Raw genomic sequence first — 25,128 nt, 5'->3', positions numbered from 1 at the left:
ATTTTGAGATTTGGGGTTAGGTTTTTTTTTTAGATCGCAATGTTTGCCAGTCCTGATGTGTGTGTTCAGTTTGGTGAGTTTTGAAGCATGTTAAGGGGGTCAAATTACAGCTCAAAGAGGCAAAAGTGACTGTTTTTAGTACTTTTTTGTCTTGAAGGGGGAATTGCCAACTTCCTGTTGATTTTAGCCCGAGAATGTACTATTATGAAATGTAAGTCTAAGTCAGACCTACATAGAGGTTTTTGTTTCATGTCTCTCCGACCTTCCTAGTGGGAGTTACAGGCAGTTTTGTCATTTTTTTCTTCCGAGGAGCAGTTTTTTCTGCGTTTTATTCAAAATTGCGCTAGAGCGCAATTTTGCGATTTGGGGTTAGGTTTTTTTTTTAGATCGCAATGTTTGCCAGTCCTGATGTGTGCGTTCAGTTTGGTGAGTTTTGAAGCATGTTAAGGGGGTCAAATTACAGCTCAAAGAGGCAAAAGTGACTGTTTTTAGTACTTTTTTGTCTTGAAGGGGGAATTGCCAACTTCCTGTTGATTTTAGCCCGAGAATGTACTATTATGAAATGTAGGTCTAAGTCAGACCTACATAGAGGTTTTTGTTTCATGTCTCTCCGACCTTCCCAGTGGGAGTTACAGGCAGTTTTGTCATTTTTTTCTTCCGAGGAGCAGTTTTTTCTGCGTTTTATTCAAAATTGCGCCAGAGCGCAATTTTGAGATTTGGGGTTAGGTTTTTTTTTTAAATCGCAATGTTTGCCAGTCCTGATGTGTGCGTTCAGTTCGGTGAGTTTTGAAGCATGTTAAGGGGGTCAAATTACAGCTCAAAGAGGCAAAAGTAACTGTTTTTAGTACTTTTTTGTCTTGAAGGGGGAATTGCCAACTTCCTGTTGATTTTAGCCCGAGAATGTACTATTATGAAATGTAGGTCTAAGTTAGACCTACATAGAGGTTTTTGTTTCATGTCTCTCCGACCTTCCCAGTGGGAGTTACAGGCAGTTTTGTCATTTTTTTCTTCCGAGGAGCAGTTTTTTCTGCGTTTTATTCAAAATTGCGCTAGAGCGCAATTTTGAGATTTGGGGTTAGGTTTTTTTTTTAGATCGCAATGTTTGCCAGTCCTGATGTGTGCGTTCAGTTTGGTGAGTTTTGAAGCATGTTAAGGGGGTCAAATTACAGCTCAACGAGGCAAAAGTGACTGTTTTTAGTACTTTTTTGTCTTGAAGGGGGAATTGCCAACTTCCTGTTGATTTCAGCCCGAGAATGTACCATTATGAAATGTAGGTCTAAGTCAGACCTACATAGAGGTTTTTGTTTCATGTCTCTCCGACCTTCCCAGTGGGAGTTACAGGCAGTTTTGTCATTTTTTTCTTCCGAGGAGCAGTTTTTTCTGCGTTTTATTCAAAATTGCGCTAGAGCGCAATTTTGAGATTTGGGGTTAGGTTTTTTTTTTAGATCGCAATGTTTGCCAGTCCTGATGTGTGCGTTCAGTTTGGTGAGTTTTGAAGCGTGTTAAGGGGGTCAAATTACAGCTCAAAGAGGCAAAAGTGACTGTTTTTAGTACTTTTTTGTCTTGAAGGGGGAATTGCCAACTTCCTGTTGATTTTAGCCCGAGAATGTACTATTATGAAATGTAAGTCTAAGTCAGACCTACATAGAGGTTTTTGTTTCATGTCTCTCCGACCTTCCTAGTGGGAGTTACAGGCAGTTTTGTCATTTTTTTCTTCCGAGGAGCAGTTTTTTCTGCGTTTTATTCAAAATTGCGCTAGAGCGCAATTTTGCGATTTGGGGTTAGGTTTTTTTTTTAGATCGCAATGTTTGCCAGTCCTGATGTGTGCGTTCAGTTTGGTGAGTTTTGAAGCATGTTAAGGGGGTCAAATTACAGCTCAAAGAGGCAAAAGTGACTGTTTTTAGTACTTTTTTGTCTTGAAGGGGGAATTGCCAACTTCCTGTTGATTTTAGCCCGAGAATGTACTATTATGAAATGTAGGTCTAAGTCAGACCTACATAGAGGTTTTTGTTTCATGTCTCTCCGACCTTCCCAGTGGGAGTTACAGGCAGTTTTGTCATTTTTTTCTTCCGAGGAGCAGTTTTTTCTGCGTTTTATTCAAAATTGCGCTAGAGTGCAATTTTGAGATTTGGGGTTAGGTTTTTTTTTTAGATCGCAATGTTTGCCAGTCCTGATGTGTGCGTTCAGTTTGGTGAGTTTTGAAGCATGTTAAGGGGGTCAAATTACAGCTCAAAGAGGCAAAAGTAACTGTTTTTAGTACTTTTTTTGTCTTGAAGGGGGAATTGCCAACTTCCTGTTGATTTTAGCCCGAGAATGTACCATTATGAAATGTAGGTCTAAGTCAGACCTACATAGAGGTTTTTGTTTCATGTCTCTCCGACCTTCCCAGTGGGAGTTACAGGCAGTTTTGTCATGTTTTTCTTCCGAGGAGCAGTTTTTTCTGCGTTTTATTCAAAATTGCGCCAGAGCGCAATTTTGAGATTTGGGGTTAGGTTTTTTTTTTAAATCGCAATGTTTGCCAGTCCTGATGTGTGCGTTCAGTTCGGTGAGTTTTGAAGCATGTTAAGGGGGTCAAATTACAGCTCAAAGAGGCAAAAGTAACTGTTTTTAGTACTTTTTTGTCTTGAAGGGGGAATTGCCAACTTCCTGTTGATTTTAGCCCGAGAATGTACTATTATGAAATGTAGGTCTAAGTTAGACCTACATAGAGGTTTTTGTTTCATGTCTCTCCGACCTTCCCAGTGGGAGTTACAGGCAGTTTTGTCATTTTTTTCTTCCGAGGAGCAGTTTTTTCTGCGTTTTATTCAAAATTGCGCTAGAGCGCAATTTTGAGATTTGGGGTTAGGTTTTTTTTTTAGATCGCAATGTTTGCCAGTCCTGATGTGTGCGTTCAGTTTGGTGAGTTTTGAAGCATGTTAAGGGGGTCAAATTACAGCTCAAAGAGGCAAAAGTGACTGTTTTTAGTACTTTTTTGTCTTGAAGGGGGAATTGCCAACTTCCTGTTGATTTTAGCCCGAGAATGTACTATTATGAAATGTAGGTCTAAGTCAGACCTACATAGAGGTTTTTGTTTCATGTCTCTCCGACCTTCCCAGTGGGAGTTACAGGCAGTTTTGTCATTTTTTTTCTTCCGAGGAGCAGTTTTTTCTGCGTTTTATTCAAAATTGCGCTAGAGCGCAATTTTGAGATTTGGGGTTAGGTTTTTTTTTTAGATCGCAATGTTTGCCAGTCCTGATGTGTGTGTTCAGTTTGGTGAGTTTTGAAGCATGTTAAGGGGGTCAAATTACAGCTCAAAGAGGCAAAAGTGACTGTTTTTAGTACTTTTTTGTCTTGAAGGGGGAATTGCCAACTTCCTGTTGATTTTAGCCCGAGAATGTACTATTATGAAATGTAAGTCTAAGTCAGACCTACATAGAGGTTTTTGTTTCATGTCTCTCCGACCTTCCTAGTGGGAGTTACAGGCAGTTTTGTCATTTTTTTCTTCCGAGGAGCAGTTTTTTCTGCGTTTTATTCAAAATTGCGCTAGAGCGCAATTTTGCGATTTGGGGTTAGGTTTTTTTTTTAGATCGCAATGTTTGCCAGTCCTGATGTGTGCATTCAGTTTGGTGAGTTTTGAAGCATGTTAAGGGGGTCAAATTACAGCTCAAAGAGGCAAAAGTGACTGTTTTTAGTACTTTTTTGTCTTGAAGGGGGAATTGCCAACTTCCTGTTGATTTTAGCCCGAGAATGTACTATTATGAAATGTAGGTCTAAGTCAGACCTACATAGAGGTTTTTGTTTCATGTCTCTCCGACCTTCCCAGTGGGAGTTACAGGCAGTTTTGTCATTTTTTTCTTCCGAGGAGCAGTTTTTTCTGCGTTTTATTCAAAATTGCGCTAGAGCGCAATTTTGAGATTTGGGGTTAGGTTTTTTTTTTAGATCGCAATGTTTGCCAGTCCTGATGTGTGCGTTCAGTTTGGTGAGTTTTGAAGCATGTTAAGGGGGTCAAATTACAGCTCAAAGAGGCAAAAGTAACTGTTTTTAGTACTTTTTTTGTCTTGAAGGGGGAATTGCCAACTTCCTGTTGATTTTAGCCCGAGAATGTACCATTATGAAATGTAGGTCTAAGTCAGACCTACATAGAGGTTTTTGTTTCATGTCTCTCCGACCTTCCCAGTGGGAGTTACAGGCAGTTTTGTCATGTTTTTCTTCCGAGGAGCAGTTTTTTCTGCGTTTTATTCAAAATTGCGCCAGAGCGCAATTTTGAGATTTGGGGTTAGGTTTTTTTTTTAAATCGCAATGTTTGCCAGTCCTGATGTGTGCGTTCAGTTCGGTGAGTTTTGAAGCATGTTAAGGGGGTCAAATTACAGCTCAAAGAGGCAAAAGTAACTGTTTTTAGTACTTTTTTGTCTTGAAGGGGGAATTGCCAACTTCCTGTTGATTTTAGCCCGAGAATGTACTATTATGAAATGTAGGTCTAAGTTAGACCTACATAGAGGTTTTTGTTTCATGTCTCTCCGACCTTCCCAGTGGGAGTTACAGGCAGTTTTGTCATTTTTTTCTTCCGAGGAGCAGTTTTTTCTGCGTTTTATTCAAAATTGCGCTAGAGCGCAATTTTGAGATTTGGGGTTAGGTTTTTTTTTTAGATCGCAATGTTTGCCAGTCCTGATGTGTGCGTTCAGTTTGGTGAGTTTTGAAGCATGTTAAGGGGGTCAAATTACAGCTCAACGAGGCAAAAGTGACTGTTTTTAGTACTTTTTTGTCTTGAAGGGGGAATTGCCAACTTCCTGTTGATTTCAGCCCGAGAATGTACCATTATGAAATGTAGGTCTAAGTCAGACCTACATAGAGGTTTTTGTTTCATGTCTCTCCGACCTTCCCAGTGGGAGTTACAGGCAGTTTTGTCATTTTTTTCTTCCGAGGAGCAGTTTTTTTCTGCGTTTTATTCAAAATTGCGCTAGAGCGCAATTTTGAGATTTGGGGTTAGGTTTTTTTTTTTAGATCGCAATGTTTGCCAGTCCTGATGTGTGCGTTCAGTTTGGTGAGTTTTGAAGCGTGTTAAGGGGGTCAAATTACAGCTCAAAGAGGCAAAAGTGACTGTTTTTAGTACTTTTTTGTCTTGAAGGGGGAATTGCCAACTTCCTGTTGATTTTAGCCCGAGAATGTACTATTATGAAATGTAGGTCTAAGTTAGACCTACATAGAGGTTTTTGTTTCATGTCTCTCCGACCTTCCCAGTGGGAGTTACAGGCAGTTTTGTCATTTTTTTCTTCCGAGGAGCAGTTTTTTCTGCGTTTTATTCAAAATTGCGCTAGAGTGCAATTTTGAGATTTGGGGTTAGGTTTTTTTTTTTTAGGTCGCAATGTTTGCCAGTCCTGATGTGTGTGTTCAGTTTGGTGAGTTTTGAAGCATGTTAAGGGGGTCAAATTACAGCTCAAAGAGGCAAAAGTGACTGTTTTTAGTACTTTTTTGTCTTGAAGGGGGAATTGCCAACTTCCTGTTGATTTTAGCCCGAGAATGTACTATTATGAAATGTAGGTCTAAGTCAGACCTACATAGAGGTTTTTGTTTCATGTCTCTCCGACCTTCCCAGTGGGAGTTACAGGCAGTTTTGTCATTTTTTTCTTCCGAGGAGCAGTTTTTTCTGCGTTTTATTCAAAATTGCGCTAGAGCGCAATTTTGAGATTTGGGGTTAGGTTTTTTTTTTAGATCGCAATGTTTGCCAGTCCTGATGTGTGTGTTCAGTTTGGTGAGTTTTGAAGCATGTTAAGGGGGTCAAATTACAGCTCAAAGAGGCAAAAGTGACTGTTTTTAGTACTTTTTTGTCTTGAAGGGGGAATTGCCAACTTCCTGTTGATTTTAGCCCGAGAATGTACTATTATGAAATGTAGGTCTAAGTCAGACCTACATAGAGGTTTTTGTTTCATGTCTCTCCGACCTTCCCAGTGGGAGTTACAGGCAGTTTTGTCATTTTTTTCTTCCGAGGAGCAGTTTTTTCTGCGTTTTATTCAAAATTGCGCTAGAGCGCAATTTTGAGATTTGGGGTTAGGTTTTTTTTTTAGATCGCAATGTTTGCCAGTCCTGATGTGTGTGTTCAGTTTGGTGAGTTTTGAAGCATGTTAAGGGGGTCAAATTACAGCTCAAAGAGGCAAAAGTGACTGTTTTTAGTACTTTTTTGTCTTGAAGGGGGAATTGCCAACTTCCTGTTGATTTTAGCCCAAGAATGTACTATTATGAAATGTAGGTCTAAGTCAGACCTACATAGAGGTTTTTGTTTCATGTCTCTCCGACCTTCCCAGTGGGAGTTACAGGCAGTTTTGTCATTTTTTTCTTCCGAGGAGCAGTTTTGTCTGCGTTTTATTCAAAATTGCGCTAGAGCGCAATTTTGAGATTTGGGGTTAGGTTTTTTTTTAGATCGCAATGTTTGCCAGTCCTGATGTGTGTGTTCAGTTTGGTGAGTTTTGAAGCGTGTTAAGGGGGTCAAATTACAGCTCAAAGAGGCAAAAGTAACTGTTTTTAGTACTTTTTTGTCTTGAAGGGGGATTTGCCAACTTCCTGTTGATTTTAGCCCGAGAATGTACTATTATGAAATGTAGGTCGAAGTCAGACCTACATAGAGGTTTTTGTTTCATGTCTCTCCGACCTTCCCAGTGGGAGTTACAGGCAGTTTTGTCATATTTTTCTTCCGAGGAGCAGTTTTTTCTGCGTTTTATACAAAATTGCGCTAGAGCGCAATTTTGAGATTTGGGGTTAGGTTTTTTTTTTAGATCGCAATGTTTGCCAGTCCTGATGTGTGTGTTCAGTTTGGTGAGTTTTGAAGCGTGTTAAGGGGGTCAAATTACAGCTCAAAGAGGCAAAAGTGACTGTTTTTAGTACTTTTTTGTCTTGAAGGGGGAATTGCCAACTTCCTGTTGATTTTAGCCCGAGAATGTACTATTATGAAATGTAGGTCTAAGTCAGACCTACATAGAGGTTTTTGTTTCATGTCTCTCCGACCTTCCCAGTGGGAGTTACAGGCAGTTTTGTCATTTTTTTCTTCCGAGGAGCAGTTTTTTCTGCGTTTTATTCAAAATTGCGCTAGAGCGCAATTTTGAGATTTGGGGTTAGGTTTTTTTTTTAGATCGCAATGTTTGCCAGTCCTGATGTGTGCGTTCAGTTTGGTGAGTTTTGAAGCATGTTACGGGGGTCAAATTACAGCTCAAAGAGGCAAAAGTAACTGTTTTTAGTACTTTTTTGTCTTGAAGGGGGAATTGCCAACTTCCTGTTGATTTTAGCCCGAGAATGTACTATTATGAAATGTAGGTCTAAGTCAGACCTACATAGAGGTTTTTGTTTCATGTCTCTCCGACCTTCCCAGTGGGAGTTACAGGCAGTTTTGTCATTTTTTTCTTCCGAGGAGCAGTTTTGTCTGCGTTAGCGCAATTTTGAGATTTGGGGTTAGGTTTTTTTTTTTAGATCGCAATGTTTGCCAGTCCTGATGTGTGCGTTCAGTTTGGTGAGTTTTGAAGCATGTTAAGGGGGTCAAATTACAGCTCAAAGAGGCAAAAGTGACTGTTTTTAGTACTTTTTTGTCTTGAAGGGGGAATTGCCAACTTCCTGTTTATTTTAGCCCGAGAATGTACTATTATGAAATGTAGGTCTAAGTTAGACCTACATAGAGGTTTTTGTTTCATGTCTCTCCGACCTTCCTAGTGGGAGTTACAGGCAGTCTAGTTTTTTTTTTTTTTTCTAGGGGGCGCTAGAGCGCAATTTTGAGTTTTGTGGTTCGTTTTTTTTTTTTTTTTTTTCGCAGGTCCTGATGTGTGGGTCAAATATGGTGAGTTTTGAAGCATGTTAAGTGGGTCAAATTACAGTTTAATGTGGCGGCGGAAGAATAAAGAATAAAACCTTACAAATTCAATAGGTCCTTATGGCCCATTGCATAAGGACTCCCTGTGGGAGTCCTTATGCAATGGGCCATGCGGGCCCTAATTATGTGGGAATGTCCGGCGGGCCAGATTGAAAAGCTTAACGGGCCGCATGTGGCCCCCCCGGCCTTAAATTGCCCAGGTCTGCCTTAGAACATGTCTATGTGTTAGACTGTCCACACTGGGAACATGAATACTACCGTATTTTCCGCACCATAAGGCGCCCTGGGTTATAAGCCGCGCCTTCAATGAACGGCATATTTCAAAACTTTGTCCACCTATAAGCCGCCCCGTGTTGTAAGCCGCATCTAACTGCGCTAAAGGAATGTCAAAAAAACAGTCAGATAGGTCAGTCAAACTTTAATAATATATTAAAAACCAGCGTGATGTGGGCGCGCATGGAGTCGTATATCAACATGGACGGAGCTGCGTGAAAAAAGCCACCCGGCCTCTTCGCGTAAACTTACCTTAACCACTCGCTCATCTTTTTTCATCCATCCCTTCGAGTTAGCTTTTATGATGACGCCGGCTGGAAAGGTCTCTTTTGGCAAGGTCTTCCTTTTGAATATCACCATGGGTGGAAGTTTCTGGCCATTAGCATGGCAAGCTAGAACCACAGTGAAGGATGACTTCTCATTCCCTGTGGTGCGAATATTCACCGTACGTGCTCCCGTTGTATCCACAGTGCGGTTCACAGGAATATCAAAAGTCAGTGGAACCTCGTCCATGTTGATAATGTTCTCTGGCCGGATCTTTTTTTCAGCTATCTTGTTTTTACAATATGCACGGAAAGTAGCCAGCTTTTCTTGAAAGTCTTTAGGCAGTTGCTGTGAAATAGTAGTCCGTGTGGTTTTTAGGTGCGGCTAATAGTGCGGTAAATACTTTTGTGTACGTTTGTTGCTAAATAAAGACATGACAGTTGGCAACCCCAGCTTGACATGACAACATGGCTGAATAGTCACACATGTCCCCCTTTTCTACACCAGCAAACAGAAGAAGCATCATGTTCCATGGCATACCAGTGACCGGGAGTGTGGGAGGAGGTAAGACACTCTCAATAGTTCTCTTTTCCACCCAAACATGACCAACAATGCAGGTGTTGGCATCTGGCAAGGTGTCTAAAATTGTGTATTTGTGCAGCTCCAGCCAATAAGCCTGAGTTGTATGAGGTAAGAATCACATTATTCATGTTTGCCCGCCTCTAGAACACAGGTGTCAAACTCAAGGCCCGACATGTCTTATAATAAAGTATCTTTCTTACTAAATGTTTCCATTTGGACACAAAACAAATGTATGTAATACAGGAAATGTTTGAAACTTTGATATAAATACAAACATTCACTTGTTATTGGTGTGAACTAGAGATGCGCGGATAGGCAATTTATTTCATCCGCAACCGCGGCAGAAAGTCGTCAACCATCCGCCATCCACCCGATGTAACGTTTGATCAGAACTGCACCCGCCCGCCATCCGCCCGTTGTTATATATCTAATATCAATTAAAAAAAAAAAAAAAGGGTGAAAACTACGCGAATTGCACCTTGTGCAGACAAGATTTTTCGATCGGACACGGAGGAATTAGCGATGTAAAAGACCACGTTGGGACAAAAAAACACAAGTCTAATGCCGTTGCTAGCGATACAAGTGGAAAACTTTCAACGTTTTTCGTCGCCCAAACAGATTCTTTGGATGTGATGAATGCCGAAGTTTTATTTAGGGAGGCAATAATTGAGCATGGACTTCCAATCGCACTGGCTGATCACATGGGACAGTTAATAATGTAATGCAACCTTTAAAAATCATTACGCGGTGATCGCGATCCCAAAAATAAACTTTTCTTGCATGATAATGTCCAGAAAAATTCGCTTTATATTACTATAGAGTCCTTTTAACGAATGAGTTTGATGGTTTATCACAAACCTTAAATGAAAGAAGTCCTTTCTTCTCCTGCACCATGCATGCCCTTTGGCCTTGCTTCGTGTTTGGTGCGCAATCCTGTCGGCTGTATTTCACAGCACGACATACTGTTAAAAGTGTTTATACTATTTATACTTTCAATTAACAAATTGAAGTCTTGTGAAAGGTTGACAGGATAACTGGCATTAACTGTCAAAATAATTTCAAACTATTGAAGTTAGCTTACAGAATAAACATGTCAATCAACCCATATGATTTTTGCTGTAATATTTTTGTTTTGAAAAGTCACTGTGACTGATAGAAAAGTGATGGTTTTAGCAACATTTTAACCTGTCTGAATGCTAATAATCATTTTGCGTCGGGGGGCGAAGCCCTGAACCCTCCACCAGGACTTTGTCCTGGACCTACCGGGGCCTGCGGCCCTTGGACCCTGGCTACTAGGTTTTTCTAATTTAAAAGTTGGCAGGTATGGTGAGGTTACAAAGCTTTTGCCTGTTAAAGAAAGGAGACTGATCCAACGCAGCACAGACTTGCGCGTGCCACGCTGTCACGACCCAGACGCACACCAGTGCGCAATCATATGGGAGCCGCGCTGAGCGCACCTCCAAGCGCGTCTCGCTGCCGGCGACGGCCGGGTATGGGCCCACGCTCCAGCGCCATCCATTTTCAGGGCTAGTTGATTCGGCAGGTGGGTTGTTACACACTCCCTTAGCGGGTTCCGACTTCCATGGCCACCGTCCTGCTCTCTATATCAACCAGGGTGAGCCCCACCCCTTTCGTGAGCGCACTGCGTGCGGAGTGACCCCTGTTACGCGCCCCCGGCAACAGGGGTGGCAAGCAGGTAAGCTGCGCGGGCGGAGCGCGCGGAGTGACCCATGTTACGAGCCCCCGGCCACGGGGGTGGCGGGCAGGTAAGCTGCTTACCTGCTGCGCGTGACGCCGGCCGTGGCGAAAGCGGACGAGGCGGGGTGTCTGTGCGGTGGGCGCGGTAGTGACCCTGGACGTGCGTCGGGCCCTTCTCGCGGATCGCCTCAGCTACGGCTCCCGGTGGGGCCCTCTCGGGGGAAGGGGCCTCGGTCCCGGACCCCGGCGAGGCGTCCCTTCTCCGCTCCGTAAAAGTGTCCATCTCTTTTTTTTTTTTTTCTTCTGTTGTGGCATATGCTGCAGGTGCCTGCTCGTTTTTCGTATGTGGGTAACAACATTTAACTATGTATATATATTTACCAATTGGTTTAACTGCCACCCGCAAAAACAAAAACAAAAAAAATTAAAAAAAAAAAAATCTAATTAATCCGCCCGACCCGACCCGCGAGCGGATAAAATCTTATTTTTTTAAATTTCATCCGCCCGATCCGCGGATAATCCGCGGACTCCGCGGTTGTGTCCGCAAACCGCGCATCTCTAGTGTGAACCTTTGGGCACCTCGCCATTCCATTCTTGGGGCGAGGATTTGATTCATAAACACCATTCTCCATTCAAACTAATCTTTGCAATGTATTATTTGCTATAATAATAATAACAACACCTTAACACAGGGGTGCTCATTACGTCGATCGCGAGCTACCGGTCGATCTCGGAGGGTGTGTCAGTCGATCACCAGCCAGCCATTAAAAAAAATAGTCCTAAAAATGAGCGATCATAAATCTTCACTATGACGTCACTTTCGTCACTTGATTGACATTCACGGCACCCGAGGGTCTTCTGAGATGACGCTGGCTGCTGCCAGCTCATTAAAATTACCGACTGGAAGGCGAGAAACACTTTATTTCAACAGACTCTGGCGCCGTACCTGTCGTCAAAACTCCAAAGACCGACTGCACAGTTGCACAATAAAAGCGCTACTTCATCCTGACTCCGCTACCAAAATAAGAGTCTCAGAAAGCTGGCGTGCACAAGCTAGCAAGCTACGGAGTTTGCCGACAATGTATTTCTTGTAAAGTGTATACAAAGGAGTACGGAAGCTGGACAAATAAGATGCCAAAAACCAACCACTTTCATGTGGTATTGGACAGAAAGGAGGACTTTTTTTTCTCCTCCATTCGAAAATGCGGACGTTATCAGCACCACTGTCTGATTCCTATCAATGCAAGTCATCAGAATCAGGTAATACACCAACTTATATTCTTGTCTTCATGAAAGAAAGGAATCTATATGTGTTAAACATGCTTGTATTATTTTTAAACACCTTTAACTTGTTAACAATATTAACTATGTGTATTAAACATGCTTGTATTATCATTAAACACCTTTAACTTGTTAACAATATTAACTATGTGTATTAAACATACTTGTATTATCATTAAACACCTTTAATTTATTAACAATATTAACTATATGTGTTAAACATGCTTGTATTATCATTAAACACCTTTAACTTGTTAACAATATTAACTATATGTATTAAACATACTTGTATTATCATTAAACACCTTTAATTTATTAACAATATTAACTATATGTGTTAAACATGCTTGTATTATCATTAAACACCTTTAATTTATTAACAATATTAACTATATGTGTTAAACATGCTTGTATTATCTTTAAACACCTTTAACTTATTACCAATATTAACTATATGTGTTAAACATGCTTGTATTATCTTTAAACACCTTTAACTTATTAACAATATTAACTATATGTATTAAACATACTTGTATTATCATTAAACACCTTTAACTTATTACCAATATTAACTATATGTGTTAAACATGCTTGTGTTATCTTTAAACACCTTTAACTTATTACCAATATTAACTATATGTGTTAAACATGCTTGTATTATCTTTAAACACCTTTAACTTATTAACAATATTAACTATATGTATTAAACATACTTGTATTATCATTAAACACCTTTAATTTATTAACAATATTAACTATATGTGTTAAACATGCTTGTATTATCTTTAAACACCTTTAACTTATTACCAATATTAACTATATGTGTTAAACATGCTTGTATTATCATTAAACACCTTTAACTTGTTAACAATATTAACTATATGTATTAAACATACTTGTATTATCTTTAAACACCTTTAACTTATTACCAATATTAACTATGTGTTAAACATGCTTGTATTATCTTTAAACACCTTTAACTTATTACCAATATTAACTATATGTGTTAAACATGCTTGTATTATCATTAAACACCTTTAACTTGTTAACAATATTAACTATATGTATTAAACATGTTTTCATTATCTTTAAACACCTTTAACTTGTTAACAATATTAACTATGTGTTAAACATGCTTGCATTATCACTAAACATCTTTAACTTGTTAACAATATTAACTATATGTGTTAAACATGTTTTCATTATCTTTAAACACCTTTAACTTGTTAACAATATTAACTATATGTATTAAACATACTTGTATTTTCATTAAACACCTTTATTTTATGGCCTAAACGTTTGTTATTTATTTTTTTAATTCGTCCAAAAAATATATATAAATTCGATTTTTGAAAATTACAAAAAAATTCTGTATTCGTGTGTGATAAACATTTCTTAGCACCCCTAATTATTATATACCGTATGATAGTTTGTAAAAAAAATAAATAAATACTTAAATATCTGCTTGTCACTTTGACTTACCATTTCAAAGCAAGTTATCCATCAATTTGTACGTACAAAAATGTTACATTCTTACATTCACTGTTACAAACGAAGTCACGACTGCGGTGTGGCCCTCCATGGAAAGCAGTTTGACACCCCTGCTCTAGAAGCAGTAGTGACAATATCACACCAACAGGAGCCAAAGTCAGTTCCTTAAGCGCAAAAATTATGATTAAAATAGTGAAACTGTATTTGTTATAATGACAGTATATTTAACAAAACATATATTTATTTTAATACTGTGTAATTTAGTCTTCATCAGTTTTTTTGCAGTATATTTGATTAGTGTTTTTGTTTTGGTAATCAGCCTGACCTAAGCCTTGATGACAATCTGTGTTAAGCACATGCTTTCATATCATTTGGCAAGGTGTAAACTGTAAGTAGGTTAGACATAATTATTGAATATGATTCCAATCAAGAGTAAGATTAGTAAATTCAGTGTTAATATTTGAGTGGGTCCTCTCTAGTGGGAAAAGTTGTGGCCCCAGGTTCAAAAAGGTTCAGAAACCCTAGTAAAATGTGTCTTATTGATGTTTGATATGTTTTCAGGAGGTGAAATTATACAAAAACGCCAGAGAAAGAGAAAAGTAAGTGTCACACACTCCTTCCTGTTCACTTCAAATGCATGAAATCAGTTCAAACTCATATCTGTTGCATGCATGAGGCAACACTATCCTTACATATTAACGAGAGAAGACACAAGTTAGAGATACAGAAGATGGAAAGTCTATATTTAAACTGTATGGTGGAATAGAATAGAAAGTACTTTATTGATCCCTGGGGGAAATTCAGCACCACAGTTCGCTCACAATAGACAATAAACACTTATACTTTTTTTTACTTGTGAATAATATAAATACAGTCTATTATACAGCATGATTCACATGTGAATAACATAAATACAGTCTATTATACAGCATTATTCACATGTGAATAACATAAATACAGTCTATTGTACAGCATTATTCACATGTGAATAACATAAATACAGTCTATTATACAGCATTATTCACATGTGAATAACATAAATACAGTCTATTATACAGCATTATTCACATGTGAATAATATAAATACAGTCTATTATACAGCATTATTCACATGTGAATACGGTAACATAAATACAGTCTATTATACAGCATTATTCACATGTAAATAATATAAATACAGTCTATTATACAGCATTATTCACATGTGAATAACATACATACAGTCTATTATACGGCATTATTCACATGTGAATAACATACATACAGTCTATTATACGGCATTATTCACATGTGAATAATATAAATACAGTCTATTATACAGCATTATTCACATGTGAATAATATAAATACAGTCTATTATACAGCATTATTCACATGTGAATAATATAAATACAGTCTATTATACAGCATTATTCACATGTGAATAACATACATACAGTCTATTATACGGCATTATTCACATGTGAATAATATAAATATTGTCTATTATACAGCATTATTCACATGTGAATAACATAAATACAGTCTATTATACAGCATTATTCACATGTGAATATTATAAATACAGTCTATTATACAGCATTATTCACATGTGAATAATATAAATATTGTCTATTATACAGCATTATTCACATGTGAATAATATAAATGCAGTCTATTATACAGCATTATTCACATGTGAATAATATGAATACAGTTGTTACAGAGGCCTCTATACACTACACACGTAGGATTTGTTTGTGTATAGAGACACCAGGCTTAGTGGTGGCTGTCACCCTTGTATGTTTTGGACCCCCTCTTTGGCTAGAGTAGATAGGTAGGTTTTTGGTTTGTGCTAATTAAATAGCTTCAGTTAGTCAGCTTACCTTTTCTTTTCTAGAGGTGTATTTTGGTATGTTTTGTTCATTTCTTTGACAGCACCTGTATTCCCAGCTAGGCTAGTGTTGTGTCTTGTTGTAACCCCCCCCCCCCATTGGTTACTTTTCAATAACACTAGTTTTTGTTTTCAATTCTTGGCTTCTGTGTCTTTAATTTATAACTCATTTGGTTTATACACTTTTATGTTGCGTTCTCCTGCAATCCCTAGACTCTAAGCCATCAGGGAACGTAACATAAATTGGGGGCTTGTCCGGGAGATGAACCCGGGACCTCTCGCACCCCAAGCGAGAATCATACCCTTTTGAAACGAGGAGCAGCTGGGATTAGGAACCGGTTGATTGGCAGCAGAGGCAGTGAATGAGTGTGACCTGTACAAATAAATAGAAGAAGAAACACAAAACAAACAAACCACCACTACGTGGAACGTAACAACAGTCTATTATACAGCATTATTCACATGTAAGTAATATAAATACAGTCTATTATACAGCATTATTCACATGTGAATAATATAAATACAGTCTATTATACAGCATTATTCACATGTGAATAATATAAATACAGTCTATTATACAGCATTATTCACATGTGAATAATATAAATACAGTCTATTATACAGCATTATTCACATGTGAATAACATAAATACAGTCTATTATACAGCATTATTCACATGTGAATAACATAAATACAGTCTACTACACAGCATTATTCACATGTGAATAATATAAATACAGTCTATTATACAGCATTATTCACATGTGAATAACATAAATACAGTCTACTACACAGCATTATTCACGTGTGAATAATATAAATACAGTCTATTATACAGCATTATTCACATGTGAATAATATAAATACAGTCTATTATACAGCATTATTCACATGTGAATAATATAAATACAGTCTATTATACAGCATTATTCACATGTGAATAACATAAATACAGTCTATTATACAGCATTATTCACATGTGAATAACATAAATACAGTCTACTACACAGCATTATTCACATGTGAATAATATAAATACAGTCTATTATACAGCATTATTCACATGTGAATAACATAAATACAGTCTACTACACAGCATTATTCACGTGTGAATAATATAAATACAGTCTATTATACAGCATTATTCACATGTGAATAATATAAATACAGTCTATTATACAGCATTATTCACATGTGAATAACATAAATACAGTCTATTATACAGCATTATTCACATGTGAATAATATAAATACAGTCTATTATACAGCATTATTCACATGTGAATAATATAAATACAGTCTATTATACAGCATTATTCACATGTAAATAACATAAAAACAGTCTATTATACAGCAAAATTCACGTGTGAATAACATAAATACAGTCTATTATACAGCACTACTCACATGTGAATAATATAAATACAGTGTATTATACAGCATTATTCACATGTGAATAATATAAATACAGTCTATTATACAGCATTATTCACATGTGAATAATATAAATACAGTCTATTATACAGCATTATTCACATGTGAATTATATAAATACAGTCTATTATACAGCATTATTCACATGTGAATAATATAAATACAGTCCATTATACAGCATTATTCACATGTGAATAAGATAAATACAGTCTATTATACAGCATTATTCACATGTGAATAATATAAATACAGTCTATTATACAGCATTATTCACATGTGAATAACATAAATACAGTCTATTATACAGCATTATTCACATGTGAATAACACAAATACCGTCTATTATACAGTATTATTCACATGTGAATAACATAAATACAGTCTATTATACAACATTATTCACATGTGAATAATATAAATACAGTCTATTATACAGCATTATTCACATGTGAATAATATAAATATAGTCTATTATACAGCATTATTCACGTGTGAATAATATAAATACAGTCTATTATACAGCGTTATTCACATGTGAATAACATAAAAACAGTCTATTATACAGCATTATTCACATGTGAATAATATAAATACAGTCTATTATACAGCATTATTCACATGTGAATAACATAAAAACAGTCTATTATACAGCAAAATTCACATGTGAATAATATAAATACATTTTTATACAGCATGATTCACATGTGAATAACATAAATACAGTCTATTATACAGCATTATTCACATGTGAATAACAAATACAGTCTATTATACAGCATTATTCACATGTGAATAATATAAATACAGTCTATTATACAGCATTATTTACATGTGAATAATATAAATACAGTCTATTATACAGCATTATTTACATGTGAATAATATAAATGCAGTCTATTATACAGCATTATTCACATGTGAATAATATAATTACAGTCTATTATACAGCATTATTTACATGCAAATAATATAAATACAGTCTATTATACAGCATTATTCACATGTGAATAATATAAATAGAGTCTATTATAAAGCATTATTCACATGTGAATAATATAAATACAGTCTATTATACAGCATTATTCACGTGTGAATAATATAAATACAGTCTATTATACAGCATTATTCACATGTGAATAATATAAATACAGTCTATTATACAGCATTATTCACGTGTGAATAATATAAATACAGTATATTATACAGCATTATTCACGTGTGAATAATATAAATACAGTCTATTATACAGCATTATTCACATGTGAATAACATAAATACAGTCTATTATACAGCATTATTCACATGTGAATAATATAAATACAGTCTATTATACAGCATTATTCACGTGTGAATAATATAAATACAGTCTATTATACAGCATTATTCACATGTGAATAATATAAATACAGTCTATTATACAGCATTATTCACATGTAAATAACATAAAAACAGTCTATTATACAGCACTATTCACATGTGAATAATATAAATACAGTGTATTATACAGCATTATTCACATGTGAATAATATAAATACAGTCTATTATACAGCATTATTCACATGTGAATAATATAAATACAGTCTATTATACAGCACTATTCGCATGTGAATAATATAAATACAGTCTATTATACAGCATTATTCACATGTGAATAATATAAATACACTATTATACAGCATTATTCACATGTGAATAATATAATTACAGTCTATTATACAGCATTATTTACATGCGAATAATATAAATACAGTCTATTATACAGCATTATTCACATGTGAATAATATAAATAGAGTCTATTATACAGCATTATTCACATGTGAATAACATAAATACAGTCTATTATACAGCATTATTCACATGTGAATAACATAAATACAGTCTATTATACAGCACTATTCACATGTGAATAATATAAATACAGTGTATTATACAGCATTATTCACATGTGAATAATATAAATACAGTCTATTATACAGCATTATTCACATGTAAATAACAAAAATACAGTCTATTATACAGCATTATTCACATGTGAATAACATAAATACAGTCTATTATACATCATTATTCACATGTGAATAACATAAATACAGTCTATTATACAGCATTATTCACATGTGAATAATATAAACACAGTCTATTATACAGCATTATTCACATGTGAATAATGTAAATACAGACTATTATACAGCATTATTCACATGTGAATAATATAAATACAGTCTATTATACAGCATTATTCACATGTGAATAACATAAATACAGTCTATTATACAGCATTATTCACATGTGAATAATATAAATACAGTCTATTATACAGCATTATTCACATGTGAATAATATAAATACAGTCTATTATACAGCATTATTCACATGTAAATAACAAAAATACAGTCTATTATACAGCATTATTCACATGTGAATAACATAAATACAGTCTATTATACATCATTATTCACATGTGAATAACATAAATACAGTCTATTATACAGCATTATTCACATGTGAATAATATAAACACAGTCTATTATACAGCATTATTCACATGTGAATAATGTAAATACAGACTATTATACAGCATTATTCACATGTGAATAATATAAATACAGTCTATTATACAGCATTATTCACATGTGAATAACATAAATACAGTCTATTATACAGCATTATTCACATGTGAATAATATAAATACAGTCTATTATACAGCACTATTCACATGTGAATAATATAAATACAGTCTATTATACAGCATTATTCACATGTGAATAATATAAATATTGTCTATTATACAGCATTATTCACATGTGAATAACATAAATACAGTCTATTATACAGCATTATTCACATGTGAATAATATAAATACAGTCTATTATACAGCATTATTCACATGTGAATAATATAAATATTGTCTATTATACAGCATTATTCACATGTGAATAACATAAATACAGTCTATTATACAGCATTATTCACATGTGAATAATATAAATACAGTCTATTATACAGCACTATTCACATGTGAATAATATAAATACAGTCTATTATACAGCATTATTCACATGTGAATAATATAAATATTGTCTATTATACAGCATTATTCACATGTGAATAACATAAATACAGTCTATTATACAGCATTATTCACATGTGAATAATATAAATACAGTCTATTATACAGCATTATTCACATGTGAATAATATAAATATTGTCTATTATACAGCATTATTCACATGTGAATAACATAAATACAGTCTATTATACAGCATTATTCACATGTGAATAATATAAATACAGTCTATTATACAGCATTATTCACATGTGAATAATATAAATATTGTCTATTATACAGCATTATTCACATGTGAATAACATAAATACAGTCTATTATACAGCATTATTCACATGTGAATAATATAAATACAGTCTATTATACAGCATTATTCACGTGTGAATAACATAAATACGGTCTATTATACAGCATTATTCACATGTGAATAATATAAATACAGTCTATTATACAGCATTATTCACATGTGAATAACATAAATACAGTCTATTATACAGCATTATTCACATGTGAATAATATAAATACAGTATATTATACAGCATTATTCACATGTGAATAACATAAATACAGTCTATTATACAACATTATTCACATGTGAATAATATAAATACAGTCTATTATACAGCATTATTCACATGTGAATAATATAAATATTGTCTATTATACAGCATTATTCACATGTGAATAACATAAATACAGTCTATTATACAGCATTATTCACATGTGACTAATATAAATACAGTCTATTATACAGCATTATTCACATGTGAATAATATGAATACAGTCTATTATACAGCATTATTCACATGTGAATAATATAAATATTGTCTATTATACAGCATTATTCACATGTGAATAACATACATACAGTCTATTATACGGCATTATTCACATGTGAATAACATACATACAGTCTATTATACGGCATTATTCACATGTGAATAATATAAATACAGTCTATTATACAGCATTATTCACATGTGAATAATATAAATGCAGTCTATTATACAGCATTATTCACATGTGAATTATATAAATACAGTCTATTATACAGAATTATTCACATGTGAATAATATAAATACAGTCTATTATACAGCATTATTCACATGTGAATAACATAAATACAGTCTATTATACAGCATTATTCACGTGTGAATAACATAAATACGGTCTATTATACAGCATTATTCACATGTAAATAACATAAATACAGTCTATTATACAGCATTATTCACATGTGAATAATATAACATAGTGCCTTCTAGTGTGGAATGTAGGCTACTTATGGCTCTGTATTGTCTATAATTCAGATACGACAACATGGCCGAGCTGTTTGCTGTAGTGAAGACCCTGCAGGCGTTGGAGAAGGCCTACATCAAGGACTGTGTGACGCCTAACGAGTGAGTGACGGATGACTAAGTCCCACAGGAGGGTTCTAACGTGCTCTCTCAGGTACACGGCCTCCTGCTCCAGACTCCTGGTCCAGTACAAGGCCGCCTTCAAGCAGGTGCAGGGCTCCGACGTGGGCTCCATCGACGACTTCTGCCGCAAGTACCGAGTGAGTCCGTGGTCCTTCTTGCGTTGGCCTATGGCCTCCTGAACACCTCCCTACCTGTCTGCAGCTGGACTGTCCTCTGGCCATGGAGAGGATCAAGGAGGACCGGCCCATCACCATCAAGGACGACAAGGGCAACTTGAACCGCTGCATCGCCGATATCGTTTCTGTACGCTCCTCTCCTCGCTCGGCTTCCTCTTCAGCCAGCAAAGCACGACTGACCATGTGTCTCCTTGCAGCTCTTCATCACCGTGATGGACAAGCTGAGGCTGGAGATACGTGCCATGGATGAGGTACCTTTAACTCACCACTCTTAACCTCCATTAGCCTCTTTGTGGGAAACACAATCACCAATGCTGTACGTCAGGTTCAAACTTAGCTCAAATTTAGCTCATGAGGAGAAAGGTCTGGGGCTACACACTCAGCTACAGCCTCCCACCACACTCTGAAGGCAGTCCCAACGCGCTCCTCCTTTATTTGGGCATTGTCTGATTACATTACATTACACAGCTGCTCCTAAGGGGAGGTGGTCATAAACAGCTCTTGCATTCGGTCATAAACAGTTCAAAGAAAAGGTCTTCCTGTGGCTGTCCAATCGATCAAAGAAACCCGACACCTCCACGTCGCATCCCATCGCACGCAGTGGAGGTTTACAAGCCTTTTTGCCTGATAAGATCAAAGACCGCGTTTGTCGTCTCGCAGGTCGACCTGAACTCATGGGAACACAAAGTTGTGCGATAACTTCTATACGATTATTCTGACGCTGTACTTCAGCCGAGGAGGCGGGGTCAGTGACACTTCCTGATTGTTTAAAGCCACACATCACTCGTGGTTAAGAGTGTCCGCCCTGAGATGGGTAGGTCGTGAGTTCAAACCCCGGCCGAGTCATACCAAAGACTATAACCTGTCAGGTTCAAACACTGATGACGTCTATTAAACAAGACAAGAGGCAAAGAATTAAACAGAGACAGAATTCAATTTGGACTCAATTGAGGAGACACGCCTGGACACACTGTATGTACCCTTGTACAGTATCTCGGCACGCTGTGCCAAAAGATGGCATGTCTCCGTCTTTTATTTTGGACCCTCCCCCGACCACACGGCCACCGCTGTTTCCAAAGGACAAAGGTCGCAAAAAAAGGTCACAGAAAAGGTCGTAAACAATTCACCGAAAAGGCCAGTTCAAAAAGAGTTCCATAAAATAGTTCAAAAAGAGTTTGTAAAATACTTCAAAAAGAGTTCGTCTGGAAATTGGGCAGATATTGTCATCTCTCCGATTTGAAGTACTTGGGCCAGAACAACATCCTTCTGTTGATTACCATACATGAAAGAACACAGGAACACCAAATCGCAATTCTTATTTGTAACGATTTGTAATCGATTAAAAAAAAAGTAAAAAATGTATTTTTGTTTTTTTTTAATTAGCCGGACTGTTCTATGAGCCGCAGGGTTCAAAGCGTAGGAAAAAGTAGCAACTAATTGGTGTAGCACCTTCCTGCTTTGCTATGTCAAAGACATTCAATAACATTAATCAAATATGTAAATATTAAATTATAATAATATATTTTATTTGTAATATAGCACTTTACGTTGAGTAAACAACCTCAAAGTGCTGCAGTGTATTAAAAAAATAAAAATATAATAAAAAAAATTAATAAAAATAAAAACTAGAACAGCCAAATAGCTAAAGCTAGTATGCATATATCTAAAAAATACTTTTTTTTAAAAAGAAGGGTTTTTAAGCCTTTTTTAAAAGCATCCACAGTCTGTGGTGCCCTCAGGTGGTCAGGGAGAGCGTTCCACAGACTGACAATAACTATACAATTGCTCAAATATGTACTTTACAGATTTTATTTTTTGTTATTTTCGGATGGTTTGTATTTGATTGTTTTGCTTCATAACTCCAAGGCCATGTTAGTGGTGCATGCCACCTAACATGTAGAACATGTTAGTGGTGCATGCCACCTAACATCTACAACATGTTAGTGGTGCATGCCACCTAACATGTAGAACATGTTAGTGGTGCATGCCACCTAACAACTAGAACATGTTAGTGGTGCATGCCACCTAACATCTACAACATGTTAGTGGTGCATGCCACCTAACATATAGAACATGTTAGTGGTGCATGCCACCTAACATCTACAACATGTTAGTGGTGCATGCCACCTAACATGTAGAACATGTTAGTGGTGCATGCCACCTAACATCTACAACATGTTAGTGGTGCATGCCACCTAACATCTAGAACATGTTAGAGGTGCATGCCACCTAACATGTAGAACATGTTAGTGGTGCATGCCACCTAACATCTACAACATGTTAGTGGTGCATGCCACCTAACATCTACAACATGTTAGTGGTACATGCCACCTAACATCTAGAACATGTTAGTGGTGCATGCCACCTAACATCTAGAACATGTTAGTGGTGCATGCCACCTAACATGTAGAACATGTTAGTGGTGCATGCCACCTAACATATAGAACATGTTAGTGGTGCATGCCACCTAACATCTACAACATGTTAGTGGTGCATGCCACCTAACATCTACAACATGTTAGTGGTACATGCCACCTAACATCTAGAACATGTTAGAGGTGCATGCCACCTAACATGTAGAACATGTTAGTGGTGCATGCCACCTAACATCTACAACATGTTAGTGGTGCATGCCACCTAACATCTACAACATGTTAGTGGTACATGCCACCTAACATCTAGAACATGTTAGTGGTGCATGCCACCTAACATCTAGAACATGTTAGTGGTGCATGCCACCTAACATGTAGAACATGTTAGTGGTGCATGCCACCTAACATATAGAACATGTTAGTGGTGCATGCCACCTAACATCTACAACATGTTAGTGGTGCATGCCACCTAACATCTACAACATGTTAGTGGTGCATGCCACCTAACATGTTAGTGGTGCATGCCACCTAACATGTTAGTGGTGCATGCCACCTAAGATGTAGAAGATGTTAGTGGTGCATGTAGAACAGGTGTAGTTAGTGATCAGGATGACCTCCACCCTGTGCTCAGATCCAGCCAGACCTGCGTGAGCTGATGGAGACCATGAACAGGATGAGCAACATGCCTCCAGACTCTGAGGCCAAGGACAAAGTCAGCCGCTGGTGGGCTCCACTGGTCACATGATGGAGGAGAACATTCATTCATTCATTCATTCATTCATCTTCCACCTGCAGGCTGGCCACCCTCAGCAGCATGTCGGCCTCAGACGAGCTGGATGACAGTCAGGTGCGCCAGATGCTCTTTGACCTGGAGTCTGCCTACAACGCCTTCAACCGCTTCCTGCACTCCTCCTAGTCTTCTTCTTCTTCTTCTTCTCCCTCCTTCTTCATGTCCATTCCAGCGCTGGTTTTCCAAAGCACGGCCATAGATGTGTGACTGTCCTCCAAGTTGCAAGTGAAGAAGAGAGAAGATCATCTTGTACATACTGAATGAACTCCACCTGCTTAGGAGGAATAAAGGAAGTCAAACCTCATTTCACTCTTCATTGGGGCTCAAGCTGGAGGGTTCCTGGTTCCAATCCTGGTCACTGCCCTTGTGTCCTTGGGCGCCACCTTGCTGCTGCTGCTGTGTGCTTCACTCACTCTGGTAGAAATGGAACAGGAAGTATTGTGGTAGCAAATCTATTTGCAAATGTGTGTGTGTGTAATCTGATTCATGTGTCCGTGCGCTAATTAGTGTGTGTGTGTGTGTGTGTGTGTGTGTAATCTGATTCATGTGTCCATGCGCTAATTAGTGTG

At 36.9% G+C, this 25,128-nt stretch overlaps 1 protein-coding gene across 1 annotated transcript in view; it reads left to right on the top strand.

The window, feature by feature from the left end:
• The window catches only part of vps28 (VPS28 subunit of ESCRT-I), a 35,182-nt gene extending 10,319 nt beyond the window's left edge, over positions 1-24,863 (top strand). Inside the window, exons 2-10 of the mRNA XM_061931602.2 lie at positions 8,873-8,929; positions 9,027-9,055; positions 13,979-14,016; positions 21,111-21,200; positions 21,253-21,358; positions 21,423-21,524; positions 21,595-21,648; positions 24,401-24,492; positions 24,565-24,863. Coding sequence (XP_061787586.1) covers positions 8,890-8,929; positions 9,027-9,055; positions 13,979-14,016; positions 21,111-21,200; positions 21,253-21,358; positions 21,423-21,524; positions 21,595-21,648; positions 24,401-24,492; positions 24,565-24,685 — 672 coding nt within the window. The 5' untranslated portion in view covers positions 8,873-8,889 and the 3' untranslated portion in view covers positions 24,686-24,863. The remainder of the gene's footprint in view (positions 1-8,872; positions 8,930-9,026; positions 9,056-13,978; positions 14,017-21,110; positions 21,201-21,252; positions 21,359-21,422; positions 21,525-21,594; positions 21,649-24,400; positions 24,493-24,564) is intronic.
• Positions 24,864-25,128: the final 265 nt, after the last annotated feature.

This window comes from Nerophis lumbriciformis, linkage group LG37, assembly GCF_033978685.3.
Source record: "Nerophis lumbriciformis linkage group LG37, RoL_Nlum_v2.1, whole genome shotgun sequence".
Lineage (NCBI taxonomy): Eukaryota > Metazoa > Chordata > Actinopteri > Syngnathiformes > Syngnathidae > Nerophis > Nerophis lumbriciformis.
This window is presented reverse-complemented; position numbering and strand designations above follow the sequence as displayed.